Source organism: Paramacrobiotus metropolitanus, unplaced genomic scaffold (genome assembly GCF_019649055.1).
Source record: "Paramacrobiotus metropolitanus isolate TYO unplaced genomic scaffold, Prichtersi_v1.0 Parri_scaffold0000152, whole genome shotgun sequence".
NCBI lineage: Eukaryota > Metazoa > Tardigrada > Eutardigrada > Parachela > Macrobiotidae > Paramacrobiotus > Paramacrobiotus metropolitanus.
In genome coordinates this window covers 227,196-243,420 of record NW_026570372.1, presented here as the reverse complement: position 1 = coordinate 243,420, position 16,225 = coordinate 227,196, and the positions used below count along the sequence as shown (strand labels likewise).

The 16,225-nt window shown below is 40.8% G+C and overlaps 2 protein-coding genes across 2 annotated transcripts; one reads left to right on the top strand and one right to left on the bottom strand.

The window, feature by feature from the left end:
* Positions 1-1,937: 1,937 nt before the first annotated feature.
* LOC129599658 (SWI/SNF-related matrix-associated actin-dependent regulator of chromatin subfamily A containing DEAD/H box 1 homolog) lies at positions 1,938-8,905 on the top strand. Its single transcript, XM_055497953.1, has 17 exons — positions 1,938-2,578; positions 3,313-3,478; positions 3,963-4,174; positions 4,580-4,776; positions 5,148-5,355; positions 5,753-6,049; positions 6,117-6,221; positions 6,288-6,377; positions 6,549-6,803; positions 7,123-7,314; positions 7,412-7,465; positions 7,573-7,637; positions 7,708-7,784; positions 8,056-8,100; positions 8,172-8,232; positions 8,295-8,401; positions 8,500-8,905. The coding sequence occupies exons 1-17, from the start codon at positions 2,210-2,212 to the stop codon at positions 8,604-8,606; spliced, it is 2,607 nt and encodes an 868-aa protein (XP_055353928.1). The 5' UTR covers positions 1,938-2,209; the 3' UTR covers positions 8,607-8,905.
* A 381-nt stretch (positions 8,906-9,286) lies between these two features.
* On the bottom strand, positions 9,287-11,675 carry LOC129599686 (uncharacterized). Its single transcript, XM_055497994.1, has 4 exons — positions 11,300-11,675; positions 11,038-11,223; positions 9,919-10,046; positions 9,287-9,657 (listed from the first exon to the last, which is right to left on the bottom strand). The coding sequence occupies exons 1-4, from the start codon at positions 11,389-11,391 to the stop codon at positions 9,647-9,649; spliced, it is 417 nt and encodes a 138-aa protein (XP_055353969.1). The 5' UTR covers positions 11,392-11,675; the 3' UTR covers positions 9,287-9,646.
* Between the last annotated feature and the right edge of the window lie 4,550 nt (positions 11,676-16,225).

Below are 16,225 nucleotides of genomic sequence, written 5' to 3'. Positions count from 1 at the left end.
AAAGCGAGCGACAAATCTTACCTACGAGTAAAATTGTAGATGCTTCATGCTTGTGCTACGTCCAATATAGTCCATACTTCAATCGTAATAGGAATTTATACGGCAAATCGCGGGGAAGTTAGATTACAATAATTGTAGCTTCGAGGATGTTGTAGCAATGTCATACAATTTATATTTTCTGCAACTTCCCGGCCATACTTTGGCCACATCTGAAGTTTGAGCCTACTCTGCAGAAACGCGACGGGCCGAGATTCCCGCTAATTCTTATTAACAAGCGGAAGCAACATTTTTTTTATTCATTTTATAATAACATGCGAAAACGTACTACACAAATACCGTATACCAATCATGGTGGCATGTCATATCCAGAATCCATTACATCATAAATGTAGTTACTCCCTCCTACATGTACAGCATCGATCTACAGCAAATTTTTCGTCGTAAAACATTTTCTGACGACTTGTCGCGTTCATACATTCGAGAATTGCCACAAAAATTGCTACAACAAAAGGGGTTGCATTAACTGCTTAAAACATATTTTTGCTACACCAGCGTACACAACAGGAATTGCACCGTACATACAATTTACTCTTATAAGGTACAATATCAGTGCCGCACTCTCATAAAACACGAGTTTTTACTTTTTCGGCTTCTTCTTTATATTGAACGTTCAATATATAGTATGACTCCAGTCGTGATCGTGGATATATCGATATATCGATGGTAAACGAATACTCAATGCCGTCAATGCGTTATTGATTATTAGCTTATTAAAAATGGCTTATTAAAATTTAATGCGAGGTGTCAGTTTCAAAATAATGCGCAAAGTAAGAACTCCTAGTACATATCCAACTGCATTAGAAATTAATATTCTGTGAATTGTGCTTAAAAATTATTGTCGGCGGTTGATGCCATAATTTCTGTTGTACCGCAGTGGGTCGGCACAAAATGCATGTTAAAACATGTTTGATCGCGCTCTTAAACTAACCAATACAGGCCACGATACGATCCTTACGAATATTTATCTATACAAGTGTAATAAAACCGATATTGATATGAGTATAAAAAGCCAGGTAAGTACAGTACTTATGTACAAGTAAGTCAACCTAGACTGAAGTAATTCACACATTTTCCATATCACGTTTTACTAAATTAAACTAATGTTATTTTTAAATGCGATATGCGATGATTTACTTTATGCGGTTAGTAGTTCGTACTGGCTACATGTTTAAACACACAGACATGAACAAGCCAACAATCGAGTTTTATTGTAAGTTATACTATTAACAGTCTTAAATGTTTAAATAATTACGAAGAGGCTTCAAATAAGTAATCGATAATAATTTTTTAGCATTTCAACAATGTACAGTACAGATGTACAGTACAATACTCTGTACATCGTGTATGTAATTTTAATCTAAAATTATACATGAAAATGTTCAAACCAACATAAGCGAAAACAACTGACGATTAAGATGATTTTACGACATTCGCGAACCTAGCAAACACAGAGACCGACAGAAAAAACTACAGAAACAAGCAGCCAGAATCCACAGGTGCCACACCAACGAGCTCGCTGGTTAAGGGCCAAACGCAGAGCGTTGTAAGGGTAAGCCCCCCAGATTGATTCGGGCGTAACAACAGAAAAATCCGACCGCAAACATCCGCGCTTCCTCCATCCGTCTCCAGAGCCTGGGAGATCCACGTTCGTTCCACGATACCCCAACAACATGAACAATGAAATGAAACGATCCAACGCGCAATGAGAGTTCCAGAAGTCAACAAGGCTCCGGCATTGACCGCATTGTCTGTACATCCGGCATTGACCGCATTGTTTGTATAGGATGAGGGGATTTTAGACGCTCAGCGCGCTCCGCCTTCACCGACGGATACGCTCAGCGCGCTCTGCTCTCCTGAGTGAGTGACGTGAGTCCAATATTTTTACTTTTTAGCGATTTCCCGATTTTTGGATTCCGGATTTTCACCATACCAGACTGCGATCAGGAGGTTACTTTTGCTCGTTGTTTTCTTTCTTTTTAAGTTTCTAAATGTTGTTTTTTTAAAGACATCCACATATTTCAGCCAAACGCATGTTGCTAATCTTTGAATGCCGATCAACTCTGTATCGAAATACAGACTCGCTTTTGAGTTTCCCTTGTGTACCACGCATTTTTGCCTTCTGTTCTCAGTGTTTTGACACACACTCGCCATGTCGACGGAGCTGTCATCCACCGAATCGGAAGATCTGAAATTCCACGCCACGAGTCGCAACCGTAAACGTTTGATCTCCAACGGTTCGAGTCCCGACGCACCCCAGCGCAAGCACCATCCCAGCACCAGCAAACGTCATCATTTCGACAGCAGCTCCGACGATGATGTGCAGGTGCTGGAGCAGGCGGGTTCCTCGACGCGTCCCCACGCTGCCAATGGGACACGATCGGATCCCGCTGAGCCGAAAAGCGATAATGATGTGCAGATTATCGGGAGCACGTCAAAACCGGTGGAAGAGGATCCCTGGTCGCGGTTGGAAGAGTATTCGGCGCTGCTGGCTGCACAGTTCCCCGATATGGATCCATTGGTACGTCACTATTCACTAATAAGCAGACAGATAATTATTTTCTTGGACCGAAGTCGAAGCTTTTTGCATTACTCTAACAGAAAACGGAGTAAGTAAGATTTTATAAAATATTATTTTTATGTTTTTTTAATAAAAAACTAAGTAAAAGTTAATTGTACGACACTTTACTACTTTGTCAGTTAAACTTTGTCAGTTCACTTTGTCACTTTACTACTTCGTCAGTTAAACTTTGTCAGTTGTTTTTTTAATAAAAAACTAAGTAAAAGTTAATTGTACGACACTTTACTACTTTGTCAGTTAAACTTTGTCAGTTTACTTTGTCACTTTACTACTTCGTCAGTTAAACTTTGTCAGTTGTTTTTTTAATAAAAAACTAAGTAAAAGTTAATTGTGCGACACTTTACTACTTTGTCAGTTGTCAGTTAGCACTCGGAGTTTTGTATTTACTCGACGGGAGCCCTTATTGAAGAAAGTTGAGTGTTAACTAAATGCCTAACTTTAAGATTACGGTTTTAATGCTTAATTTAATATGGAAAATCTGATCTTTGAGAATTCGCGAGATTGATTATATTGACAAAATTTAATGGAATGGAAGTGCGTATTTACTGTACTCAGTTTACCTTTTTTTAATTTTTGAATAAAGGAGATGGATAAAGTTTTGAGGGCTGATTGTCTGTAGGAATTAAGTTTATTGAATATACAAACGTCAAACACGTACAAATGTTTCGGTGTAGGCCGTGCAGGATGCTCTAATCCAGAATGATGTTTCCCTGGTGAAAGCCCAAAGCCAGCTACGCAAAGCAGCTGGAATTGCGGGTGATTCGGATGAGGAAATCATCGAAATGCTCCAAGATTCCTCCAAGAAACCGCCCACGAAACCAAAGACAGTCGAGGACGAAGGTGAGATTTTATGGCAGACCTGGACATGTATTTAATTCCCTGCTTTATTTTGTGAAATGCTGCTCGTAATTTGAGAAAGATTCATGAACGGAATGAAAATTCATGAAGGATTCTGCGTATGAAGTTATACGTTGTAATTATTGCTAACTCGTTCGCGAAATTTCGGACAGGCGATGTGCATAATGATAGTGATCAGCTGATGAGTATTAAATCGTAAATACATAATTGTTTTGATTACGTTAAGCAATTCCGACCTGTCGATGTGAGCGCAGTAGAACAGTTTATCGATTAATTTAGGTAGGACTACTTTTTATTCGCAGTGCGTTATGTACTTCTTGATCAACGTCTTTTTATATTCACGCACTGCTTAAACCTGTACAATACAGTGCATAAATGATGCTTACAATTAAATTAATTGTACTGGAACAGTATTTGAATGCCGTCGGGTGGAATGGATTTTATAATATAGTACCATTGTTTTCAGAAAGCGAGGATGAAAAACAGTATCAACTGATCCGGGACAATGTGTACGATAGTGACGACAGTGATTATGAAGATGAAACGGACGACCGCAAGCAGATTGTTACCTTCCTCCAGGAAGCCAGTTTGCCCGATCTCATCAAGCTGCGCGGACTCAGTGAGCGCAAAGCCAAGTTCCTCATTCAAGCACGCCCATTCCTCACTTGGAAACAGACGGTAATTTCTGATTCCATCGCGATTAATTTCCCGCTGTGTAGTTATTTTATTGTTATTTTTTCCAGCTTTGATAATAAAATTATTAACACATGCGCTACCATTATATGGCGAAGTAATTATCGTTGTTTAGCAGCGAAATTGTCTGTTATGGTAATTCGTTTAATGACTGCGTTACGCTGTAATTAATAACTGTAATTCGTGATTTTTTTGTATTGATAAACTACGAAAGGATTGGTAAAAATACAGATTTTTAAAGATAACAGTTGCAGGATTAACCATAAAAACAAAACGATAATTCTGTAGCCACAGCGAGACTTTAAAATGTTTATTTATTTCTACGACTTTACTGGTAGTTATAGTCATGTCGTGAAATTCATTGCATTTTATTTTTTCTACTGTTTTCAGATTCACAATCTGCGTGGAGCGAAGTATTTAAGCCTGGACGATATTATTGACGCGGCTACGGATTATCTTAATTCACGTACCACTGTCAGTAAAATCATTCATCGCTGTCAGAAATTGTCGGCCAAGGTTGAAGACGGCTTGAATCATCAGTCCTACGATGATGATGTTTGTGGACCGCCTAAAATGCTCGCTAAGGGGTACGGGTACTGTGGATATTGAAATTGTGAATTTTAAATCTGTACGCATGATTCTGATGAATTCTAGCGTGTTTTATGGACAAGTTTACTTTTCTTACATTATTCTTCTTAACGTGTATTAGTACTGACTTTGACATACGTTTTGGCTGTTTTCGTATGGTGTTCTGCATACTCGCATTTTTTTGTTGTGAACTGTTGGTAGTGGGGCATTATTAAAAACATATTAATAATTATTTTGTTTTCTGATGGAGACATGGAGTGTATATACGTTTTAATTAAGTGACATTTTAATTTTTAGGATGGATGTGTTTTTCTGATTGTTAACTTTATCCAATGTGGCAATGTTTCACTAGGTATTTTGTTCATTGCAGAATGAAATTACAAGGTTATCAACTGGAAGCATTGCAGTGGCTGACTTTGTTACATAAATTCAAGATGAACGGCATTCTTGCTGACGAAATGGGACTGGGGAAGACCATACAGTCTATTGCCTTTCTTGCCAGTCTGATCGAGAGCGGAATTCGGGGGCCATTTCTGATCGTAGCTCCGGCCAGTACCATTGACAACTGGGACGACGAAGTAAGTATAATTTTGAAAGGGTTCTGACGAAATATTTTGTGGGAATGTAGTGGTTACTGTAGTATTTTTCTGAAAACGTAGTGTAGTAGAAAATTAGTGTTTGAAAGCTTGTATGTAATTCCTGTTAGAGGCTAATGTGCTCGTATTTAACTGAAACTTCAGCAATGAGATTTCAAACATTCGGTGAAATAATTGGTGCGGTTTTTCGAAATTTCATTACGTTCATCTTGAATATAGTTCAGTATACTTAAATGGTTTTGGTTTGTATTTGGTTTATCCGCTGTGATTTCCGCTTAGCCTTGACATCTTTATTGGCTTTGGTTGAGTGAATTTCGGTTGCGGTAGACAAATCTGGTATTTACATAGAATTCTTAGTTTATACCATTATCCTTCCTAGTTCCGACGCTGGACCCCATCGGTGCGGACGGTAGTGTATCATGGATCCCTGGAAGACCGGGCTTTTCTACGCGACGAATATTTTAGCGTAAAAGGTCTCCAGAAGGTGGAAGTCATCATTACCACGTACGATGGAGCCACCAGAAACCCCATTGACAAAGTGGCCTTTAAGCGGTTACATTTCAAGTTTGCCATTTTTGATGAAGCTCATTTACTGAAGAACATGGCGACCAATAAATACAAAACTCTTATGAACACTGTCCGGACGGATGGGCGACTCCTGCTAACAGGAACCCCGGTATAAAGATTACTACATGATAAACTGTTATTGAGGAATTTTGAAGGGTTATTTTATTACGTAATAGGTGCAAAACAATCTAACGGAACTCCTCTCGCTGCTGGTTTTTGCGATGCCACAGCTGCTTGCCCGTGACATGGGCTCCCTGGAGCATGCGTTTACCTATATTACGGTTAGTTGGTTTTTAGTTTGTTGAATATCTTGTTGTATTCATCAATTTTCTGAATTTTGTTTGCAGAAAGAAGGTAACTCGCCATACGAAGCGCAGCAGATCGTGGAGGCGAAAGCCATTCTGAAGCCTTTCATCCTGCGGCGGACAAAAGAAGATGTAAATTTCGATGTGTAAACTGTAAACCATAGAATGATAAACGTAAACATTATTGGAGAATATGAGTTTTTAGGTTATGAACCAGTATGTTACTGAATTGGTTTCAATTGTTGTATCATATGTGTTTGGTTGGTTGTGCTGCCAATGATAAATTACAATAAACATATTTAGGTGGCTTTGGAACTGCCGGGCCGCACTGCCACCGTAGAAAGAGTGCCCATGTCAGCATCCCAGAAAGCCCTATATGAAAAAATGGTGCGGCGTTATTCCAAAGAGATCGTCGTCGGTGATAACGGTGAAGAAGAGTACGGTGAAGGGGGCTTGGCGGCGCTGCACCAGATGCGGAAGCTGGCCAATCATCCTTTATTGAGTCGCAGTATCTTCTCCGATGATCGTCTTCCCACCCTGGCCGCTGATCTTGTCCGGGTACGGTTGATTCCTAAAGTGCTGTCGTTTGTGCTTGTGCTTGTAACTTTTTGTAAGAAACTATAGAAACTAAAGAGAAGTTGACGAAAGTTTTACGGAGGCACGACCAGTCGGCGAAAACTCTTGTACTGTAGTAAATTTGGATAATTCGTGAAAATACATACTCGTAGTACTAGAAGCAGCTGATTATTTATTGCTTTCTTGTTTTTTTCACAACATTTTGCTGCGTATGTTAGAAGTATGAACCGCGATGCGGGCGAATTGCCATTGGGAATTTTTTTAAAAATTTGTGTTGAAATAATTCGTTTTTTTTTCATAGTTCCATCCTGCTTACAAAAACGATACCGCCGAGCATTTATCCCGTGATCTGGAGTTTATGAGTGATTTCCAGCTGCATAAACTCTGCTGTATTGATCGGAATTTGAAGAAATACCGGCTAGGCTCGGAGCCGATTCTGGATTCTGGGAAATTTGAATATTTTGATACATATCTTCCGCTGCTAAAAGAAGAGGTAAGATATCGACTGCATGTGCGTATTCGGACGTCAAAATTCGGGCCGAGACTTTTATTCGAAATTATTATTTGGTTCAAGTATTTCGTTGTTTTAGGGTCATCGAATTTTGTTATTTTCCCAGTATGTGCAGGTTTTGGATATTGTCGAGGTAATGTTCTTGCAAATAACCGATTTATCTCTTTGATGACGTATTTAGTGTATCACATAGTTGTTTTCGTCGACTTTACCTTAATTAAAACTGGCTTCTTTTTGCAGTCCTATTTGGAAATTCGAAAACACAAATTTGCACGGATTGACGGTCAGACACCGGTGGCCGAACGGTGCGTAAACAACTTATCCACTGGGATTTAATCACAGAGCAAACATTACTCTAACTATTGTGTAATATAGGCAAGATATTGTGGATCGATTTAATACGGACGATAAAATCTTTATTATGCTGCTTTCCACACGTGCCGGTGGCCTCGGTATGTACTTCTATTCCAAGAAATCGCTGTTTGCGCCTTGAAAACATTCTTCGCTATTATATTTTCTTTCTAAATAAACTTCTTGTATTGAATTACATAATTATTATGCTTTTTCTTGATTTCTTTAATTTGCTTATCATCAGATTTAATGTATTCTGAATGTGATAGCTTACACCTGTCTTAAAATTTCCTATGATTATGTGCTTGTGACAGTTTTATTACTGTCTGTGTGTGGTTTTTATTATTTCCTGTCATACTGATTGTATTGCAGGTATAAACCTGACGGGAGCTGATACGGTTATCATTCATGACATTGGTACTAGTAATGTTAATGTGTACTACTGGATATGGCATCAAGCGTCCTTCGAGGTCAACGGTATTTTTCAGATTTCAATCCCTACAATGATAAGCAAGCGGAAAACCGTTGTCATCGCCTTGGACAGAAAAAGTGGGTTCTTCGTCCTCAAAATGCTTATTGGTGTCGCGGTAAGAAATTGTTTCTTTTTTCAGGGAAGTTGCCATATTTCGCTTGGTTTCCAAAGATACCATTGAAGAGCAGATCTTTGAACTGGGCCAGAAAAAGCTCGAGTTAGAACGAAACGTTATGGATAAATCAGGTGTGTACGGTTTATTTGCTAATTCTGATAGAATTTGGTGTAAAAATAATTTTGCTTAAAGTAATTAATTATTATTATATTATTTTGAATGTTTTCAGATGCAGCCTCGGTGACGGTGTCAAACGAACTGGACGATGTGGATGTGGCCACCGCTAAATCACTTTTAAGAAGGAGTTTATCCACACCGAAGCCAGGGAAAGCGTAATACAGTACTTGTATAATTTTAAGTTGATGATTGCTTTTTTATGATTTTGACGGACCTCCCTTTGAAATCTCACGCATGCGTACCGCTGTGGGAACGCGCTGAAGAGTTTTTTATCTCTTTGTTATAAATTGTGGTATGGTCGTTGTTGTTCTTGTAGCATTCGATCTTTTCCAATTTTTTATAAGAATAGCCTGGGTTAATTTGCGCAGTATTTATGTCAATTGCAGCGGTTTGCTTGCACTTTGCTTATAAGGTTTAATTGTAAAGAGGTAATTTGGACCGTTTCAAAAATAAAGAGCTTGATTATATTAATTATAGAACGTGTAGTGCTTTTTACTGTAACAACAGATATTTTATGGAAACATGGAGTTATCGGTAAAATTACAAGTAAAGCAATTGGAAAAACGCAGTTTGCAATCAGCAACTTTACATGGTCCTGAGGAAGAAGCGGTAGATTTGCGAAACAGGCAACAAGTGTTGCAAGTGCTTTTATTTTATTTTACGCATTCATTACTCTACGTTTAGTGACATAAGATAGTCGTATCAAGTTTAATGCATTAGTATCTGCTTGCTCATCATATTCAGGCTGGATTTCGTATTTTGCTAATAGTTTTCGAAAATAAAAAAAACTATCAAATTAAACTGCTTATGTAACAGCTATTATGTTTCAAAGGACGTGTAGGACTTTATTGGTTTATTGCTGTATTAGATGACGCACTTGTGTACATTACAGTATGCAGGAAATAAGCAGAGTGTATCACACCCACAGCGATCTCGTGACGCCATAACGCGATTTACAATCCGGCCGGAAATGAAAAAATTGCACATCGAAGCGAACGGTGACAAAAGGGTAAATACGGTGTGGGATTCGGGAGTCAATGCCAACATCCAAAACAGCCCAATAATTGCCGAAGATTATTATGCAACTGCCAACTGGCCGCCGCTGGCGGATGAAATCTACCAACCGGCTCCAAACTGGAAACTTCCTAATCAATTTGAAGTTTCGGTGGTCTGCCCGGATGTATCCCATTATATCGATGTCAGCCCGGACCTACATAAAAACATAATGTGCAATTAACGATCGCACGTAACGGTGAGAAACCCTTGCATGATTGATGTTATATCACTGCCGAAAGGGTATTTAAAATAAACGATATTGTTATGGGCCGGAGATCATCACGGCTAATGGCAGCTTTTTTGTCTGGTAGCTGTAAACACGGATTGCGTAAAAAGCATGTGCCGTGGGGCGCTTAGACAATGGGCGGCTTAATAGTCTTATAAATATATATATGCCGTTATTGGCCATTTTTACCCGATGGTGAAAGGGAATCATGGAGAGCAGCGGTGTAGCGTGCGATCCATTTGCCGGATCCGGCTCGGCCCAATCCCAGATCCAGTGTCGGATCGCCACCCCATAGGTTGCCTCCGCCGTTCAGACCACTGTAAAGCACGTAAAATATTCACTGTTATAGAAGGTTAATACATATGACAAATTAAGAACATCACTATTAAGGTCATCTTGGAAACGTTTCCCTCACGGCATAATTTGATTGCGGAACAACAGCATCCTGTTGTTCGATCGCAGTGCCGATGACCTTTGTCACCGGCACTTCCTGTGGTTCTTTTAATTAGTTATTGTGATTCCGAACTATGATAAAATGGTAATTTATGCTATGTAAGTATTCTTTACTACGTAGGAACATATTTGCATGTGGTGATAATATAATATGCGGGACGATATGTTATGCCCGTTTGTGGCCGCGGCACTGGAAAAATAAATCGGTCTGCCAACAGACTGGCCCGGTTTCGTAGAGCTTCTTTTAATCAAAGCGTCTGGCAGGTATGCTGCTTCAGACAACCCCGCCCGTGGTTAATTATCAATCCGGCCTTATTTTCTTGTAACAGCTTCGTTACAAAGAATAAGAAAGGCGTTGGACGGAGGGCGCACCTCCCTCTTATAAGAAAGCACTATATTTTACGATAATGCTCTTACGCCAGTAGAGCTATTTTGGCTTATTAGATTTTTGCTCGTCGGATGGATCAGCAGGTCACTTACTATAGCCTATAGATACACGATCGATATGTGCCTGCTTAAACGCTTACCGAACTCTTTTTGCTCGTTGCTTTCCTAGAGTAGCAGTTGAAAAAATTCTTTTACAAAATATTAATTATTTGATACTATTCATTCGAAAAACGGTAACTGCTTCTAAGCCTAAAACTTTTTTCCGCTGTCTTAAGTTTTTAAAAGTTCAGTTATTCATGCTTTCATAAGTAGTCGTGTGTACAACGCATATCTGATCCCGGCGAGACGGAATTCGAAACTATATAGCTAGTCACGATCAACTGACAATAATCGCCCAACCAGAGAACGTTTCTCTGCATAGTTGGAAAATATTAAAAGTGTCGAAACCTGAAGCTTTTGAGAGCACACCTGGTCAACGAGCTTATCCCGCTGCCGTCCGCCGCCGACCCCGTGCCGCGCATCTGCGACAAAATTGACTGCAGTAGCGAACGATCGCTGATCAATTCGGCCTGATTCCCGTCATCCCCCAACATCGCCGCCAAGGCTTCTTTTTGCTGGACGGCATCATCCGAGAAAGCATCCTTCTTCGAGATCCTAATAAAACAATGAAACAATAAAACAACAACTTTGACCTTTATCCATAACTTCGTCCAGTCTTAAGTGACCTTACAGATCCAACACTGGTGCACAATGTCCGCCAAAAACCTCCAGTAATGCAATAACCACAGCCACGAGCAACAAACGCGAGGTTATGATAAGCATGATCAAATCCTTTGCAGATAATAACACAGTGGAATAACTACAGTGCGATGAACCTTGGGAGCGAAAACAGGAGACAACTGTGACCCGGCGAAGAAAAGCGGATTGGTTTAATATTTGTAACCACAACGGGCACTTTCACTCGCTGCAGGCGTACAACGTACGTCAGTGGATGTAATGGGGCGGCAGAGGGAAAACAGCACAACAGGCGTATTATTAATACCGGCTTACATAGGTGTTCAACGGCCACACAGCCGATTGCTGACAAAACCCCGTCAATTATATACTCTGTCGCAAAATCAAATTAGCCGGCTCCGGTTGAATGCGTCAAAGTCAATCCAGTCAAGCACACACACTGGGAGAGAGCGATGTATATATGTATTCATACAACTGCAACGTGATCCCGCGTTTTATTCCCTTTTGGCCTCTTGTTGTCGGGCAGGAAGCGCGGTACGTGATGATCCTTCTGGGAATAAAACTAGTGGTATACTTTTGTTCTCGCGTCGCTGAATGGCGCGAATTCCGGTAACAACGGCGTACGGTGTTCGGGGGGTATTAGGTGGTGGGCGTGCGGGATATTCACGTGAGCGAACGGCGCACAGTAGGGAAGAAGGGCTGGGAGCAGTCCGAGCGTATTCACCACAAAACCACTGATGACCTGATTCAGCGGTTTTGTTTTATTTATACACAGGCGTGTGCCGTAATCGCCAGTGTAACAATTTACGAGCGTTTGTTTGTATACAGTAGTGTGACGTCCCCTCGCGCAGTGCATGCCGGTTGCGTAAAATGGAAGGCAAAGGACGAGAAAATAAGTTGGTTAAGCGCTTCCTATAGGTGCGTCAGTTAATTATGCAGATTTAGGTCCTACGACACGGTTTTGTTTAGCCGTTGGAGGAGGATCGATGTTAATACCCGTCGACCTAAATGTCTTGACCGCGACCGCATTCATTACCGCCATGCATGCGGTAAACGTCATATGGTGTGGTGTGAAAGGAGTTAATTAGATTTGAACTTAAAATAGCGCAGGCGCCGAGAGTTGCAAAGGAGCTGCTTCACAATACCGGCGCGATTACATCCTGCCTGCATGGCGCGCCGTAGTGAGGTCATCCGCTCGGCTGATCGGAAATGATTATTACGCCAAAGTGCTAAAAGGTACTGGAAAATAGTAAGGTCGCGTATAATGCTGTTATATATGTAGTTCGGTTCTATCTTGGGAAACGCATAATTGCTACTGACAATTTATACAATGAAAATACATATAAGGAAAAACCTCCATTGCTTCAGTAACTGTATTAGCTGTGTGTTTATACCATCGGTAAACAAACTTGCATCGGCTCATCAAGTGAATATGTAGCCAGCGAAATTCAAAGGGATTTTACAGTAATAGAAATGCTGCTCGAGCGTAGCATGTCCGAGGGGAAGGATGCTTAAATACTTCATAAATCTATTTGTTTTCAAAGAAGTATGCACTTATATTAAAGCGTATGAGTAATATACCGGGAACGAGTTGGCTTTGGTGTTTCTGTGACCAACTGACATTACGCAAATGCGAGACGAATTTCTAATCGAGCTTCTCTGTAACGTATGACGCCGTATGTCTGAGACACTTAAATATTTACATACTTTTTATAATTAAACTGTGAGCCATAAATATGATCTATAATACTCTTCTTCAAGTCCTTATATACATAATACATACAAGGAATGGACTGTTTGCAATGAAATCCTATTAACTATTAAGTTATTAACACACAGAGTACGATTACATAAGTATCAATAATGCGCTCGTCATAGGTGCGGCCACTAATTGCGAGCCAGGATTTCAAGTCCGGTATATCGTATCAATATTGATTGTATTTGCGCGGTAACAATAGGACCATGATCTATGAATTATGTAACTGCGTCTTCTTGCACCCGGCTTCCCAGCTAGATCAATTGTGCGTTGCATTAGATTTCAAAAACTCAGCGTAGGAAAGCTGACGTGCATAGTTAACACGTATTCATGCAAGCTTTTAACCGCTAGCATTTCTTGGTACGTTAGTTAGCTGTGTTTGTTTTGCGTAGGTAAGCTCAGAAATCTTTGCTACGACTGCCACCGACAATCATCGAAAAAGGTCACCAAGTGGTAAAATGCCGTCTGGCACGTCAGCAAATTCGAACCACTCGGAGCAAGCCGTGGCCCATTCAACCCCGCGTTCTCTAATTAAGACCGGCGATCTAATCCTGACTTGTGATCCCTGGGTGTGGTGTCTACAATGGCAGCATTACGAAATGACCTGTGCTTATTGCTGGAGTGAACCGAAGGAATTGTTCACCTGCACCGGCTGCAAATTGCATCGCTATTGCGGAAAAAAGTGCCAGGTACGTCTCGCAAAGGGTACTCATGAGGTGGTTTCTCACTTTCTCTAATATGAATAATCACGGCACCTTGCAAGTAATTTCATTTTCTGGTTAGAATGTGGATTGGAAGAAAGAACACAAGCGAGAGTGTAGCGTCCTGAAAGATGTAGCCCATCGGATTAAAGACTTGATGCATACGCATAAGTGCGAGACTTGTGTCGAACGAGTAGCTACTGATGGTCCGTTGATATCTGCCAGTTCGAGTGCCATTCTGATGGCCAAGATTATGACAAAGGTCAAGGTCTGTCAAGCTTTTTCTTGCAACCGAAGAGCCTTTTACATACGGCGTGCTACGGATGGTTTGCTTTTAACAGCTCGGCGTGGCGGAAACGCTACCTGGACTGGAAAATAAATCACCGCATGAGATATTCGGTTCCTTCCCGGAGCCGCACGCGTTGGATGCACTGAGCGATGCGTGCGTTTTTGTACTATAATAAAAATTTATCGAACAAAATCGTATGTTCTAGCAATAACTGTAGTGGTTTTTGCGTACTCTAGATTTCGCGAATTGTGCCCAGTGTATACGCAGCTGGTGGCGCAGTACATTCCGCCCTTATTTCCCAACGTGTACGACTGCATTGCCATTCTCCATGACCAAGGCTATCGTGTTCCCGGACAAGGTGTGATGGAATACCAGATTGGACGAGCGTTATTCCCGCACGTTTCACTGAAGAGCATGGAGGCGGTATGCTGGGATAGCAACGTGACCCCGCACTTTCAAGGCAGGCGACTGTTTCTCTGGGCCACTGCTGACATTGCTGACTATACCGGACTTCAAGATGTACAGTATTATGAGCTGTTACGCAAGTATAATGTAACGATTGGCGAGGGTGTGAATTTTTCCACATCAAGACTGTTATTGCAGCTGCGATACTCGGAGCAATTGCATCGCTATTTCCACTACACAAAAACCGAACGCCGAGCACTCTTTCAAATGAATAACGGAAGTCGCCCATGCAAGTGTCGCAAATGTACAGCAGCATTTGTAAGTAAAAATAATGTTGTTAGACCATGCTTGCCACGATGTTCTCTTGGTTTTTTAGCACCTTCCGTTTACTTTAACAATGCTACTAGATGGGACTGAACAGAAAAGGACCTGTTACATGTTACAACCTTTATAAACTGACGTGTTACTCAATACAGGTATAGGGGAGACTGTACTGCTTACAGTTTGTTTTGTTTCAGGAAGCGGAAATAAATCCGTTAAAATGCATCACAGCAGGGTGTGTTGCGCGGATCCCCAGCAATTCCCGCGCTCTTGAGCCCTGTGAACAATGTGGTGCCGTTAATGCTAATCAGTTAAAGAAGTTCCGCTACTGCATGGAAAAGTATGACTTCTTCTGGCAAAGTATCCCATATACTGCTGAAACCGCAGCCGACAATGCCAGGTGGTTGCTATTGCGGGCGATTGACGACGCCGGGATTTTGCATGCGGACGCTCATCTGCGCTTTGTATGTGGATTTCAGCAGATTATAAAGAAACAACAGTATGAGAAAGACTGGGAACTTCTTCATGGGATGATTCCGTGCGTGCGGTAAGAAAGCTAACGAATGTAAATGTTGTATCAAGTATAAATAATAAGTATGTAGTATATCAGTTGCATATGTATCAAGTTGTACGAATGTTGTTTCAAGTATAAATTACCCATCCAACATCCGTTTGCTTTAGTTTGGTATAATGAGCTTATAAGGTATACACATTGCAGTACAATTTTCCCGCGTTACCACATTTGGCGGGCGCACTGCTTGATCAGCGCTGCGACATTCTCTGAGAATGGTCTTTTTGTGGTTTTCCGCAAAAATCTCCGTCCCCGCTCGGAGATACTGTCATTGGCCCGCGACATGTTCAGTTGGGCTGAGGAGGCGTTGGACATTTACGGGAAACTGTGCGGGGAAGACTCGCTGCTGACTAAAACTACTGCTGCTCGCACAGCCGTGATCAAGGATAACATCAGAGTTGTTGGTATAAAGGATTGATGCGTTTGTGGATGTTATTGTTTCCTCTTTTTGTTGACACCTATGCAAGAGTTTACGTTGCTCTTACAATAATTTTGAACCAATACAAATGATCACGAGTTACGTTTCGTCCAGTATAAAGATAAGAGATGTCATTTTACCGATATTTTGTCACTAATATGAATGTTAAACAGTACTGTTTTGACGAACTATACATCAGCGTTCTGCTTGATCGTTATATAGAATTATAAAATGTGACTGTGAACCATTTTGCTTAAAACAAATTTAGTATGAGCAGGTTTTAATAAATTAGCGCGACATGTTTATCGGCATTCTTTTCAGTACAGCAGTGTCGTTGTTTTATTAGTACGTATATAATTTATACCCAGTACGAAACGTGGCAACCTCGAGATGCTAAACGTATTACCGGCACGTGTAATCACGAGAAGACGTTATCAGCAGGATGGCCTAGTTCGTGCAT